At 37.9% G+C, this 17954-nt stretch overlaps 3 protein-coding genes across 4 annotated transcripts; all 3 read left to right on the forward strand.

The window, feature by feature from the left end:
• Positions 1-1745: 1745 nt before the first annotated feature.
• LOC135619854 (uncharacterized) lies at positions 1746-8221 on the forward strand. The gene is made up of 8 exons (XM_065122271.1): positions 1746-1931; positions 4123-4207; positions 4293-4361; positions 6302-6414; positions 6762-6873; positions 6940-7083; positions 7622-7796; positions 7869-8221. Exons 1-8 carry the CDS (start codon positions 1880-1882, stop codon positions 7992-7994), a joined length of 876 nt encoding a protein of 291 aa, XP_064978343.1. The 5' UTR covers positions 1746-1879; the 3' UTR covers positions 7995-8221.
• Positions 8222-9253: 1032 nt separating this feature from the next.
• On the forward strand, positions 9254-12982 carry LOC135585417 (uncharacterized). Of its 2 annotated transcripts, none has more exons than XM_065122275.1 (4): positions 9254-9413; positions 9532-9653; positions 12249-12307; positions 12408-12982. In XM_065122275.1, exons 2-4 carry the CDS (start codon positions 9534-9536, stop codon positions 12745-12747), a joined length of 519 nt encoding a protein of 172 aa, XP_064978347.1. In that variant the 5' UTR covers positions 9254-9413; positions 9532-9533; the 3' UTR covers positions 12748-12982. The 2 variants fall into 2 exon arrangements, with proteins under 2 accessions (XP_064978347.1, XP_064978348.1); XM_065122276.1 differs by having other exon boundaries at positions 9261-9371.
• A 497-nt stretch (positions 12983-13479) lies between these two features.
• On the forward strand, positions 13480-17803 carry LOC135619856 (heptahelical transmembrane protein ADIPOR1-like). The gene is made up of 5 exons (XM_065122273.1): positions 13480-13690; positions 16278-16548; positions 16634-16729; positions 16837-16894; positions 16975-17803. The coding sequence occupies exons 1-5, from the start codon at positions 13495-13497 to the stop codon at positions 17656-17658; spliced, it is 1305 nt and encodes a 434-aa protein (XP_064978345.1). The 5' UTR covers positions 13480-13494; the 3' UTR covers positions 17659-17803.
• Positions 17804-17954: the final 151 nt, after the last annotated feature.

Raw genomic sequence — 17954 nt, forward strand, 5'->3', positions numbered from 1 at the left:
ACATGAGAATAATGACCCCACATGAATTGAAGCTGCATGATGATGTTGGTCATACTATCCCTACTAGCTTAAGCTTTAATCCTGTGATGCTTCAGTTTCCCCAACACGGCAGTGTATCAATCATAGCAGGAGGTTTAAAGTGCAAGACAACATTGACTGCAACTTTGTTTCATTGTTTATGCTGCTCATAAGAGCTCGGCAAAACTGCCCCAAGGAAAAGAGAATGATGGGACCGAAGCTGCAATCACGGCATGAGAGAAGGAGAGTGTTGCGATGAAAGGGACACCAGTGTTGCCTTGCAATGAGGAAAGGAAGCAGACAGCAACTCCATGGCAGATGCTTCTCATGCCTGCCCATGTTCTCTTCTTCCTTGCACCCGTGACAAGATTGGCTTGGCATAGAATGTAGACAAACAGAGTTGCAGTTGATCCATCACCCAGGATACCAAAGTGTTCCGAGGCCCCATTCTCAATTATTGCAGAATTTGGCGTCGAATATATAGATATCAGTATATTTATCACAGAAGAACCTAAAATATCAGTATAATCTCTGTTCAAAATAATTTGATCAAAGGAAAATGATTAACCTGAAAGAAAAATTTAGGTCAGATAAAAAAGAATTTGATCAAGATAAGAGTTGGACTATTTTTCCTAGTATTGGTTCTTGCCAGTTAGTGGCAATCATCTCTTAAGATACAACAATCACTTCTTGCAATAGTAACACTCTAAATTAGGGTGAAAAAAAAAAAATATATATATATACATACATGAGATAACATCTATTTATACACGTTGAAGAGACTAATTAGGGTGAATATATATATATATATATATTCCAATGAAAGGATATGACTATTCGAATGAAATTTTTATTCACTTAAAAATAATTTTAATCTATGATTTTTAATAAATTTTCTCATTATAACTCCGAGATCATATTTATTTGTAGAGCTACCAACCATCATTTTTAGGAAATTTCGATTTATATTTTTAATAAAAATACATACCAACCCTAACACCTAACACACTAAGCACAGAGTATATTTGAATGAGTATAATCTCATCAAATAGTTAATATAACTTGTAATACAACAGTAGCCTAATTTCATATGAAATTTTTGTAATGAATTAACTAATACATAAAGAAGGTTCAAAGCTTATACTTATATGAACTAAGAAAATAAAATTCAAATATACTAAGAAAATTGCATATATTGTGAGACGCAATCGTAGGAATATATAGATATTTGACATGCCACAAAATTCAGCAAAAAAAATTACTAGAAATATAAAACCGATAAATTCTTAATAACATTAGTAAAAGGTAAAAATATTGCTGTGAATAAAAATTACTTTACATTGTGCTGTTTTAGTGTCACTAATAAGTTCGACGTAGTTCGCGATGAACCCGCGCTTTCTACCAAGCCTAATTTAATAGTATGATCGAGGTCCCCACATTTGGTCTTCTGGGGGCCCACGTCACCACCATTCGTGGAACAGGTAGGCGAGCGGGTATTTAAAAGAAATGCTAGTTATACATGATCTAACAAAAAATCCTGTACTTCCGCTGGGTTATCGGCACGCAGGTATCCGTTTTCAATAATGACCGTTGATCTACAGAATCTCTTCGCATCCAACACAGCTCTAACTACAAGTTTCAAGAGGGTATTACACCGGATCCGTCACGCGTTAACCTCGACCAATGGGTTTCTGATCGTATTCCGCTTCGACTTCTCCCTCCCCTCCACTCACACCTATTTAAGTCGATCGATCGATCTCTTTCAATCGTTCCCTTTGCCCTACGTATCCTTTCTGGGTTCTCTCATAGACTTATCTTTCGGCTCAGGTTGGTGGTTGATCTTCGTTCGTGGAGCAATTCGATGGAGAGGGTTAGGAGAGATGCTCACGCTGGGTCTTGGTACACCGGCAATGGTGAGTTCTCAATCCGTTGTACCCGCGAAAAGAGTATCTATGATTCAACTTTTAGACAGTCATGTATTATTTTGATGTGTGTTTGCGTCGTTTCTGATGGTATTTGGATCGCCAAATGGAAATTTTAGATTTTAATGTGGGAGAGATTGTTTTGCTGTTTAGGTGGACATGGAATCTGGCGTGTAATTCAATTGGCTGTGTTTTGAATACTTTTGTTGACATTAGTTGGTTCTTTAAATTCTTTGGTTGGAATATTATGTTGGAGACAACGAGTGGTGCATAGATTTGATCGGGATTCTAATGATAAGAGTGTCTGATTGATATCTTTTAGCAGCGAATTGGGATTATGGGGTGGATTTGATATTTCGATGCCTCTAACTGTACTGGAGGTTATATAAATTGAAAATATGTAGAATGATAAAATACCTGAAATTTATTGGCAATTTATCCGCCAATGTGAAGTCTTTCAGCAGCCAAACTATGTATGGTTCGCTTGTCATGGACTTTTGATTCACCAGCCTTTGTCTCAAAGGATCCAACTTTCTGAATGATTCTTGGAATGATAATTGATTGGATGAAACTTTATTACTGGGCAAAATGTCGCATAAATTGGAGGATAAACTTATGATAAAAAATGGAGAAAGGATGAATTGTGGTTTGAGGAAATTAGATGCTGGTCAAGGATTATTTACCATGAGGAGGATGATTGATACCTGTGAGAATTGAAAAAAAAAAGAAGAGAAAATGTTATTAAGAAAATTAGTCAGTTTGTACTAAGAAATGTGTGAGGCACTGTTTCAACTTCCAATAATTAGAAAGGTAGCAGAGTAGCTAAGATAATGTTGAGGATCAAAAGCAACTTGAAGTGTAATTTAAGCTTCACAATTTCTTTTTTAATTTTGCCTTAGATTGGTATATCTTGATGTTCCTTGGCACAACTTGCCTTCAACTAGAATTGCACTTAGTTGAAGCGAAAATAACCTAAGAATTGAAAAGAAAGGCCTGAAAAGGTGCTGTTATGAATATTTTCCGTGATGTATTAACTCATATGACAGTTGCCAACTTAAGACTATCTAATGTAACTTTTCAATTGGTTCAATTGATTTTTAGTAAAAAAGAACATGTTTAAGATGTATTAATGTGGTTGAATAGTCAACATGCTTGATGTTTTACTCCGATAAAGTGTTGATGCATTATTTCTCATGTAGCTTTGTTCTTTAAAAAAATGACAAATTATCAAACTACAATAGAGAACATAAAAAACTTCTACTAATGGGAAGATCAGAAAATGTTTGATTAACAAATAAATAAATGAATAAAACAATGCACTGCAGCAACAAATTCGATAATAAGCACGCCTGTTGAAATATATGCTTCCAAATGTAATCCTCCCATCAAGCACTTCAATAAGATCTTTCTGAACATTGAACAGATACCTTGTAATACAAACTAGATTCTTAGAGATTCAATCGGATGTTATGCCAACAAAGTCTGTTAAGTTTTGTTTAGGAAGATATTCTGTTCCTGTGATATTGGTTTTAAAAAATTGCAAATTTCAGCATTTGCATCAGAAATTGTGTTCATTCGATACCGTATCTTTTTAAGAAAACTGACAAATGTGTGATGATAAGTTTGGTTTTGAGACAAAAGAAGTCCTCCTGTTGCGATGCAAATTTTTCTTTTCTTGTACAAAGCCAATTAGGTACATCCAAGAAGATAAGCTATTTAAAGTCTTCTGCAGGGCTAAACAATAAATCAGAATTGTATTTCATAACTATGGCTTAAATGACAATGGACTCGGTTACAGCCAAGACTATTTTCTATTGTTTGCAGGTTTGCTCTTTCATTTGGTGAACAAGCATAACCTGACAAAGGTTTTTTTTTCTGGTTATGATTCAATTGCTTAATTCAAAAGAACCTTGAGAAATTTCTTAGTAGAAAGGAAAATTTACTCCTATGATGAGTAGTTTATGATTTTTTTAAATTTTCTATATTGTGCCTCCCTGAATTCTTATGCATAAAATTTTAAGCTAAGCTTTTTTAAAATTCTTTGCCTTTGATAAAGCATCTTTAGATGGAGGAAAGAAAAAACAAAGTAAATAAAAAATTTACAGTTAACTTGGAGCTTATCACAACAAAGAAATTATTCACAAGATGAATTTTCTCTTCTGATGAGATCCTGATTTTCCAGCCAGCAAATTGGATGAGGAACTTGATGGGTGGCTTAAAGCAACTGGGCTGACTAAGTCTTCTAATGTTAGAGGCATCATTGCCCCGTAAGTCAGTATATGTTTTGTAGATCTTGATAATGTAATCACATTTTGGTTTGATTCTTTTATCGACTTTGTGTTACAAATGCAGGCATGCTGGATACTCATATTCGGGTCGTTGTGCAGCATTTGCATTTGCTAACATTGACCCTGCAAGCATGTGAGTTGAATGGTGCTTTCCCTTTCCACGATCCATGTTGCTTGGACATTCAAATATTTTTATTCTTCATAAAGCTGAAGATAGATACATCTCTACCTTGGCATTTAATCTATGTGTGGTATTATTGATTAAGTCCTAAGATCAAAATTGGCTGAATACATTTAACATCATTTAAGACTTTGCAAGAATAAAATTATCTAAGAAGAAATATTGTGGCCCTATGTTTTGATCTTTTAGTTACTTGTTTCTACATACATCGAGGAACTGCATCTTCTACAAGTATTATAGTCCTAATGAATTATAGTGACATATTTCTCTGTTAAAGATTCTGATGCCATTTTCATTTTGTAAGACCTAGTAGTTAAATGCCATTGAGAGAAATACTCGATGGTCCAGAAAACACCTTGTCTAAGCTTTCCAAGATCTTTAGTGCTTGGTCAAGGTTAGACTTAGCCAATGGGTATAACTCAGTCTTGCCTAGGGACCTAAATGACATACTTCTTTTTGGTAAAACTGATAACATATCATAGTTGTGTCCAAACTGCAAATGCATCAATATCCAGTACTTGTATTGACATTCTATATAATATCCCAAACTGTCTAAGGATTTGAAAACATGTTCTTTACAAAGATTTCCTTGGTCTTATTATGTGCGGGGAACATGTTTGGTGGAAACTTGTATACAAATTTTGAGGGTAGCCTGAAATTGCCTTGAATTTTAAACAATAGCACTGTTCCTAGACCATGACACTAGATGGTCGATAAATGAAAGAACACTTCATCTAAGCCTTAAGAAGTAAAGATTTTTCCAATAAAGGGTTTTTACTACGCATTTCACCAGTCTGGATACACAGACAATCTATGCATAGCGACTTCAGCAATACTCTCAAATTCCAAGAGATGATTGGCCTATGCATGGTTTACAAGCCAAAAAGAGTATTGCATCATTTTAACTTTTTCCTGTAAGACCTGTGTTCTTGGAGTAGGCATTTTTTCTTGACAACCCAGATCTCAGAACCATGTCCTATTTGGTCTTTTACCATGCATGTGAATTGTCTTCTAGATGTTTATTTAAATTACACAAAACATACCTTAATAAGTAAAATTTTCACATGGCTATCCTTTTTGTCCTATGTCTCTGAGATATACTGTGTTGATGAGCATGTTATCATGTTGTGTCTGCATGTTGTTTTTGTGCCCATTCTTCAATGTCAGAACTTGGAAGTGCCACTTCTATTAGTGACGATGAAGGATAGTTAAAGGAATTGCATATGGTATATCGTGTACCTTTAAAAATGTTTGTCTGCTGTCCTACAGCAGAGAACAGAGCCAAAGTGGGCAGAAGATAGGATTTATGTGGATGATGATAATATCGTGGCTTATTCCTTTACCACTATTGCCACAGCCTTAGCTTTCAACACTACTAAAATTTCTTTTCTTCTCAGTTGTTGTTTAGATATAATTTGATTTTTATCTTCTTTCTGCGGAATAGAAGCTTATCTGTAATGATAATGAGCAAAACTTGCACTGGAATGACATGGTTGAACTAAGGCACTGAGACATGTAAAACGGTCAAAAAATTCACTGGTGAGAATGTCATGTATTTATTATGTTTGTGGCACATTGACAGAGTTTGAAATGGTGCTGAACTCCCCTTGAGGGAGTCGCAATATGGTTTACAAATCGTGGCTAATTATGCATTGTTTGAACACTTGTGTTGCGAAGCTTTTGTTAAAATTTGATTTCTTCTTTTAGTAGCTCTTAAAGAGAGGAAAAGAATGCCACTTATATGCCCATTCTCATTAAGATTTTCTTAGTCATTGTCCACATCTATGTTACTATGCAGACTCGCAACATCTGAAGATTGTGTTATTTTGAGTTCTATTGCAGTGTTGTTGCATTTTACCTTTGACTAATTGACACTAAATCTGCCATTCCAGTTCACGAGTATTTCTACTTGGTCCTTCACACCATTATTACACTCCTAAGTGTGGCCTTACAAGAGCCACTATATACAGGACACCTTTGGGTGACTTGCCGGTTGATTTGGAAGGTACATCATATTGGACTGAAGAGAACATTTTACTCTTTACCATGTTAGTTTTATGAATTTTCAAACATTCCTCAACCTGCTTGAAGAGCTTCGTCTGAATAAATGCATCAAATAATCTGGAAGATCACTTTAGTTCTATCAAACAATGTACCTTGTTGCAAACTTAATACTTCAAAATAGGTGGTCTTTTGTACTTTATATCAGTACCATATAACAAATAAGTGCTTTGGATGAATCTCCTTGGAGTTTATATATGGAATATGGCATGTTTACCCCTCTTTTCTATTATCAGCTTTCCAGTGGCCAATCCAAAATTAATAGTGTCTACTATCTTTTGTTGTTCCTAGTTAATGATGAGCTCCAGGCAACAGGAAAGTTTGAACTCATGGATCTTTGTGTTGATGAAGCAGAACATAGCATGGAGATGCATTTGCCTTATCTTGCTAAAGTATTTAATGGGTAAGTATATCACATATTTAGATCCATCTCATGACGTGTTACTGATTCACTCTTTTTTAAATGCAGTTATCCTGTTAAAGTTGTACCTATTTTGGTTGGTGCCATTAATGCAGAAAATGAATCCATGTACGGTCGACTGCTTGCCAAGTACGTCGATGACCGTAAAAATTTCTTCTCAGTATCATCGGATTTCTGCCACTGGGGATCTAGGTATACCAATGTACTTCTATTGTGATAATTTGTCACTTATTGGTTTCATTTATCTTTTCTATGTTCTGATTAATTAGCAACATCTTTGGTCTTGTAAGCAGCTAATGTCCAAGACAGTATTTGTTTGTTTTAGATCTGATACTGTCTTAATTTAATTCTGTGTTGAAGAATGGCTTCACCTTGAAACAGCCAGGAACTTTCAGATAAGCTTGGATTGGAAAATTTCTAGGGTGTGTCATGCAGAAAGACCACGAATGGATTACAATATTAATAATAGAACAGATGATCAGAAAAGCTGAGGAAGCTAAAAGGCTCATGTAGGTTTTGAGAAAGCTAGAAGGGTTGTCTGTATTGTGTCATGTTTTGGATAAAATTTGTTGCAAACCTATCAGCTCTAAACTTTGATGAATTTTTGGGTAAAATAAATGAAGTCTCTCTGCACTATATCATTGATTACGATGATGAATCATCTGGGTTAGTGAATTTAGTGATGATTACAAATGGGTTTATACTTTTCTCCTGGCTTGATTGCTATTAGGTTCAATTACACACACTATGATGCAAAGCATGGTACCATCTACAAATCCATTGAGGTCCTGGACCATATGGGCATGGATATCATAGAGACCGGGGATGCTAATGCGTTCAAAGGGTATCTACAGAAATATGGAAATACCATCTGCGGGCGCCGCCCTATTACTGTTTTCCTCCATGTAAGAGTCATATTTCTTCTCTCTTCTTTATTTTCTAGTCTAATGACAACCTCTACATGATCTTTTGTTCAGATGTTAAAGAACTGCTCCACAAAGATCAAAATTGATTTCCTGCAATATGAGCAATCCAGCCAGTGCAAGAGCAAGCGGGACTACAGTGTCAGCTACGCTTCAGCCGCTGCGAAGATGGAGAGTTGATGCAGCAATGCTTCTGACCTTTTGTTTCCTTGCTTCTATTTAAGCCAAGTTTGCATTGGTCTGTCCACTTTGCTTTAGCTTTGCTTACATGAAGTAAATGTTAGATTTGCTTTTAGTTAGCAGTTGTTAGTTGTGGTTGGTAATTGACCCTAACTTATAATGTAATCGAATGCCTGAGTTCATTTCTTCATGTTTGGGTTACACTAATAGCAAAAGGGCTCACTGTATATAGATGCCTTTACGAATCCCATTATTCCTTTTATGAAAAGATGTTTCGATTGTTCAAACAAACAATGAGTTGATTTGATTAGCATATTATTGCACGAGCGATAGTGTTATTTATATACCATTTGATGTAACAATTTTTTTGATTTTCTAAAAATAATAATCATGTATTTATATGATAAAAATTGAATAGGAAAGGATAAGACACTTAAAAAGAAGGAGAAGTGCTTTCTTTTTATCCCCTAATAAATAATTTAAAATTAACATAAATATCCTTAGCATGAACATTAATAAAGTTTTTAACGGATGTCGGTTTGAATAATCATGACTATATCATAAAATCCAATAAACTTTATTTAAATCCATCGGTTCATGCTGATTATCCAAAGAACCCATTCTCATGTTTTAACAAAATTGATCGAATAGATGGATCTGCACATAACTATTATGTGTATCAAATTACTTACTTAATGTTAACACAAATAGGGAGAAGTTAATATTACATCTATTATTTTGTTATAAAGCTAAATAGTAAAAAGAAAAAAAAAATCTAAATAGAAGTTCTATTTCATTCAAACAAAAGCCCAAAATACAGATAATTCATCCATATGATAACACCGTATTGTCCTGAAGGAAATAAATAAGTATAGAAAATCGAGAAGAAAAAAAAAAACTTGTGCATTTTATTTAAAATTTACGATTATTTTTATTTGTGAAATTTAGAAAATATAAAAAATGGAGGCGTGAGAAATAGATTTCCACAACTTTCTTGTAGTCCCCAGTTAGATACGGGTGGGAGGTAGTTGTAATCCATCCAAATCTATCCCATAATTGACAGGCGGCGCCAGCCACACTCCCATAATGCCGAATCCGCGTCGCGGACCAAAACCCTAAAGTATCTGGGATCGTCTCCATATATGTCTTTCGTAAAAAATTTACAATTCCACCTGGAAGCCGTCTGTTCACAGGATCCTCACTCCCAACATGACACATATACGTTGAGATCCCTGGATCGTACGATGGAATGGAAAGGATCCCGGCCGAAACCCTGAGCGCCCAAAACCTTTGTCAATGGTTTTCTGCGTTTCTCGAGAGGGGTAGCTCGAAGAAACCCTGATAGAGATCTTGCGCTGTAGCAGCGCGTTGAAACTGGTCTCTCTATCTCCCCGCTCCCTCTTCTTCTCTTCGACCTGGGTGTGATTCTTCTCCTCCACCTCCTCTTCCTTTCTTCTCTTCTACGACCTCGGTTAAATCCTTCTTTTCCGCTGTTTTTTCTCGCTGGTGCTTATGGATTTCGGTACCTGGCTTGTAGATATGGCGGCGTTGTGCCAAACCGAGAGTGGTGGAGGTTCAGCTCTCTGCTCCATAATGGAATTGCTCGTGGTGGAGATTGTTTTGGCTGCGGAAAGGTCTCTCCTTTTGCTTCTTCTGGAGGTTTGGATGCTCTCCCTCTTTATTTTCCTTCCTGCTTTCGATCTTTGTTAGCAGCCTACTAAAGTTGACTATATGATGATTGGAGTGGCTACAGTGCTTTCCTTAGTGTTGAGCTACATAAGCAGGGAGGATTTTTTAGCTTATCTCGGCGCTTAATTGTCTGATTTCTTTAAGTTAATGGTCTGAGCATGCGCCTTTGGCATGTTGATCTACGGCATTAGTTGGTTTTTAGTTGTATTTGTCGGGAGATTGTTACCTTTTTCTGGTGTATTACTGCATGGATTGTTGTTGGCATAAAAAAGCGATTTTGGACTGTTTGCAAGTAGCTTAAGAGGATATCTATACTTTTGGGCTTTACTGGTTAAAATAGTTTCTGTCCTCTTTTCCTCCATTCATGTATAGCCTGCTTTCAGATTTGTTCACTTTATCATCCAGTCTCTGGATCTTTGGAAGAGCGATGGGTTTTCTCACATTGGTGGCAGTTATATGGTTGGATGGGCTGAGAGATTGCTTTGCTCTTTTTTTGATAGCTTTTACATGTGTTGGAATTTAGAGATATGTTAATATGTAAGTTTGCGAACATACTTGAGCAGAATTAGGGCCTTATGTGTTTTATGAGTTACACCACTCCATGATATCTTAGTTTTCGTAGGTGGTTGAATCTCTTTTTCCCCCTAAGAATTAGGTTCTCGAGATTTTTCCACAATTACTTCTCATTTTCTTTTCTGCTTTAACTCCTGAAACTAGGCTTTGAAGTGAAGGATGCCCTGTTCCACCCTTTTTTTTTATTTTCATCCTCGTTATGTTTGTTAGCGCTTATTTTCAATCTTGTCACTCGCCTTATGTACAGTGCACATGATAATGCATGTTTGTCGGTTTTAGTGTAGATAGCAGTACCCAAAATAACAAAGAAAAAAAATGAAACTACATTGTAATTGAGGAGTGCGCAAACCTTGTTATGGGCTTGGAGTTGTTTTTGGCTATAAGTGTTTGTTATAGTCAATTAAAAAAGTTCTTAATATCTTGAACTAGTTGCCTTCCTATTTTATGCCAAAATTGGAATTAGCTATGTTTGTCCTCATCAAGATCTTTATGATTTCTTGCTTCCTCTATTTTGAAGTCACATTTAGCTTTCTGTTTGATCTAAATTTGCATTATGGTATACTTTAAGTTCTATCGTTGGCCATATTCATTACTTCTTTATCAGCTATAGGGTTGATGTGAGGTTTTTGATCTTAACACTTCTCTGTTTTCTCCTCTTATTTCACAGTTGACATTTCCCACTTATATTATAGGCATTAGAGTATGATTAGATGTTGGCAAAGATGAAGAAGTGAGTAGACATCAAGAAGCTATTTTAGTTCTATGTGTGTGAGAAAGTTGGTCTTTGTCCATGTATCTCTCTAGGAACAGGTACATAATAATGGGGGGTTGCTTTCTTTAGATTTGAAAACTCATTTAACAGCTTTCATGAGAGAGAGAATATCTGATGTGTATATGGTGGTGTCAAATTGGGATGTTTCGTTCAATGTCCAAATGTCATAGAACCCAGTTTTGATCTCATGGGCTTGAGGTGATCAGAAACTTTGCTGCAGTACCGTAAGTTTTGGATTTGCTGGAAAGTGATAGGAAAACCAAACAAAAAAAAAAGTTGAAACGAAAGTCCAGATAGAGAATAGAATAATAATATCTCTCTCTCTCTCTCTGAGACTCGCACACAGTGTGGCCAACAAAGACATCCAATACAACAACCTGCTCTAGGATTGTAAAAGGGTTTAAGTATATTTGTAGGGGTTTCTAACATCAGGTTTTTTATTAAGCTTCTAAAATTAGGTGTTTTGTCCTTCTAAAGTTAGTTCCTGGATTTTAAGCTGGTGGGTTGTATGAGTTGGTGTTTTTTAATTCTGTGCATACTATTTGAGGAGCTTACTACTTACGGAATTTTTTCTTCTTCTATGGCTGTTATATTTTTCTATTTTGTGCATCCAATATCTAATTTCATAGTAAATGTCATGCAATGCTCATGATCCAATTAGTTATTGCCATGAATTGAACTGCAGGAAGAGACTGCTACTTATGGTTGTTAGTTGCAGCTTGGGTTTTCTTACTCTCCACATGTTGGGGTTTATAATTTCATCCGCCAGATGTTTCATATATCTTTTTTGTTGTTCTTATTTATTGCATCCATCGAAATCCATGTGACTTTGTTCTGCATCCCTTACTAACGTGATAATATAAATCATATATCCGATGCAATTTATGGTCAATATTTGCATTTTAGCCTTTAGTCTGACGAGTGTGGCACATGAGCCGCATTAGTAGTTTTCTTGAAATGGTTGTTTTTATGTTTTTTACAAGCTCATGTGTCTGAATTTATTAGCGGATGGCTGATTCAATGGTCACAGGACAGTATATGTGGCCAAATTCTTAAAATTTTGTTGATAATCTTTTCCTGCCTTTCTTTTCTATCGACCGTGATTCATACAAACTAGTTATCCTCAAAATGGAACAAATTAGTTGTTCAAATATGAATTCTATATTTCCTTCATACAAATTAACTTTCTTCTGTTCCCACTAAAAATTGAACTGTTTTAGGTTGGATCTTTGTCAAGTCAAACTGGGCCACTGGATGAAGGGTATGAAGGGGTTTACAGGTAGATTATGCTTGTCTTCCGTGTTACTCAACTGGCTGTTTCACCGTTATAGTCGGTTATGATTGTTCTAAAGGCTCTTACTCGTTGCTTTTCTTTGTAGGTTACTTCGAGGCGGTAAACAAGAAGTTGTATCGGAGAACAAGGATGATGGTGACTCAGATGATGATAATGATGATGAGGATGACAACAACGAGGATGGAGATGATCAGGATGATGGAGGCGAAGATGATTTGTCCGGTGAGGAAAATGATAACGAGGGGGACGAAGAAGCTGATGACCCTGAGGGCAACGGTGGAGGAGGAAGCGAAGAGGATGACGACGACGACGACGACGATGATGATGATGATGACGATGATGAAGACGAGGAGGAGGGTGAGGAAGACGAAGACGATGAAGAGGATGAGGAGCTTCCTCAGCCACCTGCCAAGAAGAGGAAGTGAGGCACCGGATATTACGTCTGGTCCTTGTAGTTTCATTTCATTTCATTTGAGGCTAGTGTTGGTTAGGTAATAGCAGTATGGAGAGTTGGGAGTAGGACTTCATACATCAGGTAAAGAGGGATGACTCCCTCTGATTGAATTCAAGTTCTCATGTGTGTTTTAGTCGTAAACATAATACTGGCAGTCGACATTGGATATATTTAAGCTCATTCATTAACGAAACTTCTCAAGAGTATCCGCTCCGGCTTTGGAGTTCCTTGTTAGCAATTAACCTTCTCTTGCCTTTTTACAGTGGCAAGAAGGTTTCTTTTGGTTATGTTTGTGGAAGATTTGTTTGCTTAAGATGAGTAGTTGCAGAAATGGTGTAATATTCTGATGGATTTTCTTGGTCAAATTGAACAGTATCAATTATTCGTAGGGGAATCATTCATAGTTTTTCCTTAATTAAGCTGATTTGGGAGTGCTTCATGCATCCAAATCTTGTCAACGCAGAAAAACTGGAGACCGGACGCCAATAGCAGGAGAAGCTTCAACCCGATGTGTGGTTTAGATTCTCCTTCGGCTTTCCTGCATCTTCTTCTTTAGCTCGGTCCTGCTGGTGTCGGCAGGAGTATTACCACTGCGAGCATCGCCCTACAAAGGCAGGTTTGTGCCTTTTGCTTTCTTCCTGTTAAATCTGCCTTCCGACACGGCACATCGGTGGACTGTTGGGTGAGAAACGGTGCTACCCTCCTCTTGTTCGATAGAATGCTCGAAAGGAGAGATGGAGACCCGACCCAAAGCGAAGCCCTCTCTCTCTCTCCCTCATCTTATGTCTTGCCCCATCGGTTGTCGACGACACTACGGTCACCAGCAGCTGCTGCTGCGGTGTTGTCGTTGTTGGTGTCGGCATCGGTGGCAGTTGTATCACGTCACGTGGCGCGAGCTGATTCGGCCTTCTCTGGTACGTTACTCACATCTGTGATAAGGTTGTCTTAGATGCCATGTAGGATGATAAGAAGAATGACCTAATTTGGAGAATTTATTTTTGAATAGTAACATTTTTCATGTTAAATTGAAAAAAGAAATCACTTTTCTTTTAAATATTTGAGGATTACAAAAGATACTTTTGATTTCATATTAGGGAATAAACCATATTATTTTTCTCAAATATTAATAGATATTCTATTTTTATTTCATAGTAATGCAAATATTAGTTTGTTTACATTAATATCGGTGAATTTGATGACGTTGATTTATTTTATTACATTAAAAATTCTTGGAAATACTTGAAACCTTTAACTCTCTATAAAAGAATGCCCGGTAAGATATTAATATAAACTACAAATAAATTTTTAAATACTTTTAATTTAACAAGACATATGATTTTCTACGAATCTTAATGGTGACAAGAGATTCATATAGTTGACCTCATAGTTTTATTCGTGTATCTTTAACACCTTTCGATACATTATAAATTTGTATTTTCAGTATATTTGGAAAGGAAAAGCACTATTAAAACCTTATTATTTTTTTGTTTGTTTGTTTGTTTATTACTTAATCTACCATTTCATATAATGCTTCCCTATCAGTCCCATGTCAATGCCTGTGCTTCTTTAGATTATATGATTTTGAAGTTGACAACGCAGTCTGAAACTAAATTTGCATGGGAAGTATGTCCAACATGGAACATCATGGCTTTCTGGTGACTCAGTCTTAGTCTTTGCTGATGATGATTCATTAAGTCAACGAGTGCAATTTGTTGAACTCGAGCTTCAGTATCCTTCCTGCTTTAAGAAGCTTTCCAATTAAAATCAATCTGAATTCAATAAATGAACGATTTCTGAATTAGGATGAGACTCTAAAGGTATGAATCTTCCCAGTTTGATTAAGATTTCCCAATCAAACATTGCTTGGTATCATAATTCTGCACGGCACAACACAAAAGAATATTAACTTTTGTAACATAAAATCTTAATGGATAGCTGCTATTCAATGCGGTCAAACAATCAATAAATAATCAAATATATCGATAGATATTTCTCCCCCTTATATGCAGTTGTAGTAAGACAATCGGATTGATTAGCATATTATTGCACAGGTGAGATAGCTGTCGACTTCAATTATGAAGTTGTGGGTCAAATCTAATCTAATATATGTAACCTAACTCTTTCAATTCTTATCGAGATCAGTCTCTTAACAATAACTTTTCTATCTTCACTGCTCCCACATGAATATTTCGTGTGGATTAGCATGAATCTTAATCGGAGAAGAAGATACATCAAATCACCATCAAGACTAGCACCTCGAATAGATTATTGGGATGGCTCTAAATATGATCGTTTCATTGTTAATGCTGCTCATGCCTTATTTGAGAGAAAAAGGAGCTGAGATTTGTGGCCATGTTGAAGCTGTCTCCATTGTTTCGTTTCTATCTTGTATAAGAGAATTTTATCGACGAAATAATACAATTCTACTTACTCTTAGCGTGAACTAAAAGATCCAAGTCTAGATAATACTCGAATAATAGATCAAATTAGATCCATTTAATTGCATCAGATAAACAAACCATAGTTGTGTGCAAGGAGACTGTTGGCAAGTCAAAAAGCCATGCCTTCCTTCTAGTTGTTGGCATGATTCACGAGTCAAAAAAGGTCGACCGAACGCACGATTCCTGGAACCATCCCCTCGTCATGATCTTAGAGGTCGAGGACAGTAGAAGCAATTGTGATGCAGAACCAAAACCTCTCCCTCCTTTGAGCTCATCATTCTAACCTACACACATTCCAAGCATAAATGCATGGCGTTGAGGGTTGGCTATCCGTGTCGGTCGTCTCTTTCTTTCGGCTTCCAACTGCCCTCACCTGCATCTGAGAACACAATAAGCACGACGGAGACTCGGAAGACACTCTTTGTTGATCGGTTCTGACTTACGGTTCTTTGCGTCTCTTTCTTCTCCTCAATTAATCTCTCTGCATTTCATTTCAATTACTGAAGTAGGATATGTTGGTGTTAGCTTTGAGGCTTTTTCTGAATCTATCAAAGGGTCAAACATCAATTCAACTAAAAAACTTAGGCTCGATCGAGCTCGATATATGTCATTCGACTCTTTTGATGTTTATCTTCTCTTTTCAATCTCTGCTTACACATGCAACTGCTGCGACCTGCAATCCTGGGTGGAATTTGGATGATGGGTTTAATATAGTAAAGAAGAAGCAGCAGCAAATATGCTGATTTAGTTCTAACTGTGCTCAACTACGTTCTGTGATGGAAGTTTGATGACGAGAAGAGAGGATAAATCATTACCATCCATGAGGTAGTTGATATGCATATCAACATATGGTCCTCGAGTTCTTTGCGTGTGGAGTAGAACGAAATCCAAGTCGTCGTCAACAGACGGTTCGTGGAGCAGATATTATAAATGCGACAGATGAGGTGGATGGTTGGTAGCTCAGCTACATTTAATTACGTAATAACAGCAATCTCACGCCCATCACCAGCTCTAATTTCTGTGTCTCTAAACCTGTGAGAACTGGCTCTCCCTCTTATAGCTCCCTCAGACAGGAGGCAGCAGCAGAAGGGAGGAGTGATGGATTCCGAGGACCAACATGTGGTCATGAAGGAAAAGCTAGAGGGGAAGAGGAGGAAGGGAAAGGGTCGGAGGAAGCAAGAGAAGGAATACAAGCTGTTGAGGTACGAGGAGCTGCCGGAGTACATGAAGGAGAACGAGTTCATACGGGATTACTACAGGGCGGAGTGGCCGATCAAAAACGCACTGCTCAGCTTCTTCTCTTGGCACAACGAGACCCTCAACATCTGGACGTATGTGCAACGCTCCCTTTTCTTGACATCATCTTTCTGCCTTCAACGCCACGCTTTTTGATCTTTGTGGGTGTTGTGGGTACAGACATTTGTTGGGATTCCTGGTGTTCTTGGGGCTCACCTTGCTGCATCTCAGTCGTCATGTGCCACAAGTGGCTCAACTCCTCGGGCATCTTGCTTGGTGACTATATCTAAATACTCGATTTATGTCTGATCGATCGAAGCATGGTAATGAATCCAATCTCTTGAATTCTTCCTCTGGCTTATGAGGTTGTTAATTGGGTGCAGGTCGATTCCTACAAGTGCGGTGGAGAATGTCTCCTGCGATCTGGGAAATTTCTTTGGAGTAAGTCTGTGTGTCGTTTCCTTGATTACGGAGTAATGTTGTGGTTTGGATGTCTTCTCCATGGATGTGGTTGTGAACAGGAAGCGGCGGCGTTCATTAAGCTGTACATTTCCTCTGAAACTGCTGCCACCTCATCTCCTTTGCCGCCGGCGGCGGCAGTGCGATGGCCCTTCTTCGTGTTTCTCGGTGGCTCCATGTTCTGCCTCCTCTGCAGCAGCTCCTGCCACCTCCTCTGCTGCCACTCCCACCGCCTCAATATCTTCCTCCTCCGCATGGACTACGTCGGCATCGCCGTCATGATCGTGACCTCCTTCTTCCCCCCCATCCACTACATCTTCCAGTGCGATCCCCATTGGCAGCTCACCTACCTGGTAGCCATCTCCGCCATGGGCTTCGTCACCGTCTTCACCCTCCTCTCGCCGCATCTTTCCACCGGCAAGTTCCGGGCCTACCGTGCCTTGCTCTTCTCGGGGATGGGCCTCTTCGGCATCGTGCCCGCCGTGCACGCGGCCGTCGTGAACTGGGGTGAGCCGCGACGCAACGTGACTTTGGCGTACGAGGCGGCCATGGCCGCGTCCTACTTGACAGGGACCGTCTTCTACGTGACGAGGGTGCCGGAACGGTGGAAGCCCGGTTGGTTCGACCTCGCCGGCCACAGCCACCAGATATTCCATGTGTTCGTGATGGCCGGGGCGCTGTCGCACTACGGCGCGGCCGTCGTCTTCCTCCGTTGGCGCGACGAGGTCGGCTGTGGCACGCCTTGATCTCTACATTCTTTAATGGTGATGAGGGACTATAAAGGAAGCTATAGCTCTCGCAACAAACATGAAATGACTTCTCATACGATTCAAGGTGTATTGATCCAAGCAATTTTAATTCTTGTATTCTAATAAATGAAAGGTTTGATCAGATGATTATTTATTACACAAATTAATTCCAAAGAATTATGGTGATACATATCTAAAACATATATGTTAAATGAGATTCTTATTGTTCCACGCGTTCGATGTCCTAAATTACATGTCCTAAAAAACATATATGTTAAATGAGATTCTTATTG

Source organism: Musa acuminata, chromosome BXJ2-8, assembly GCF_036884655.1.
Source record: "Musa acuminata AAA Group cultivar baxijiao chromosome BXJ2-8, Cavendish_Baxijiao_AAA, whole genome shotgun sequence".
NCBI classification, from domain to species: domain Eukaryota; kingdom Viridiplantae; phylum Streptophyta; class Magnoliopsida; order Zingiberales; family Musaceae; genus Musa; species Musa acuminata.

Bases quoted from the DNA above. Each gene is read 5' to 3' on its own strand.
- LOC135619854 (XM_065122271.1), top strand. From the start codon at position 1,880: ATGGAGAGGGTTAGGAGAGATGCTCACGCTGGGTCTTGGTACACCGGC. The intron at 6,415-6,761 runs GTACATCATATT...TGTTGTTCCTAG, and splicing joins CTTGCCGGTTGATTTGGAAG to TTAATGATGAGCTCCAGGCA. The intron at 6,874-6,939 runs GTAAGTATATCA...TTTTAAATGCAG, and splicing joins CTTGCTAAAGTATTTAATGG to TTATCCTGTTAAAGTTGTAC.
- LOC135585417 (XM_065122275.1), top strand. From the start codon at position 9,534: ATGGCGGCGTTGTGCCAAACCGAGAGTGGTGGAGGTTCAGCTCTCTGC. The intron at 9,654-12,248 runs GTTTGGATGCTC...GAACTGTTTTAG, and splicing joins TCCTTTTGCTTCTTCTGGAG to GTTGGATCTTTGTCAAGTCA. The intron at 12,308-12,407 runs GTAGATTATGCT...TTTTCTTTGTAG, and splicing joins GGGTATGAAGGGGTTTACAG to GTTACTTCGAGGCGGTAAAC.
- LOC135619856 (XM_065122273.1), top strand. From the start codon at position 13,495: ATGCTCGAAAGGAGAGATGGAGACCCGACCCAAAGCGAAGCCCTCTCT. The intron at 13,691-16,277 runs GTACGTTACTCA...TCCCTCTTATAG, and splicing joins AGCTGATTCGGCCTTCTCTG to CTCCCTCAGACAGGAGGCAG. The intron at 16,895-16,974 runs GTAAGTCTGTGT...GGTTGTGAACAG, and splicing joins ATCTGGGAAATTTCTTTGGA to GAAGCGGCGGCGTTCATTAA.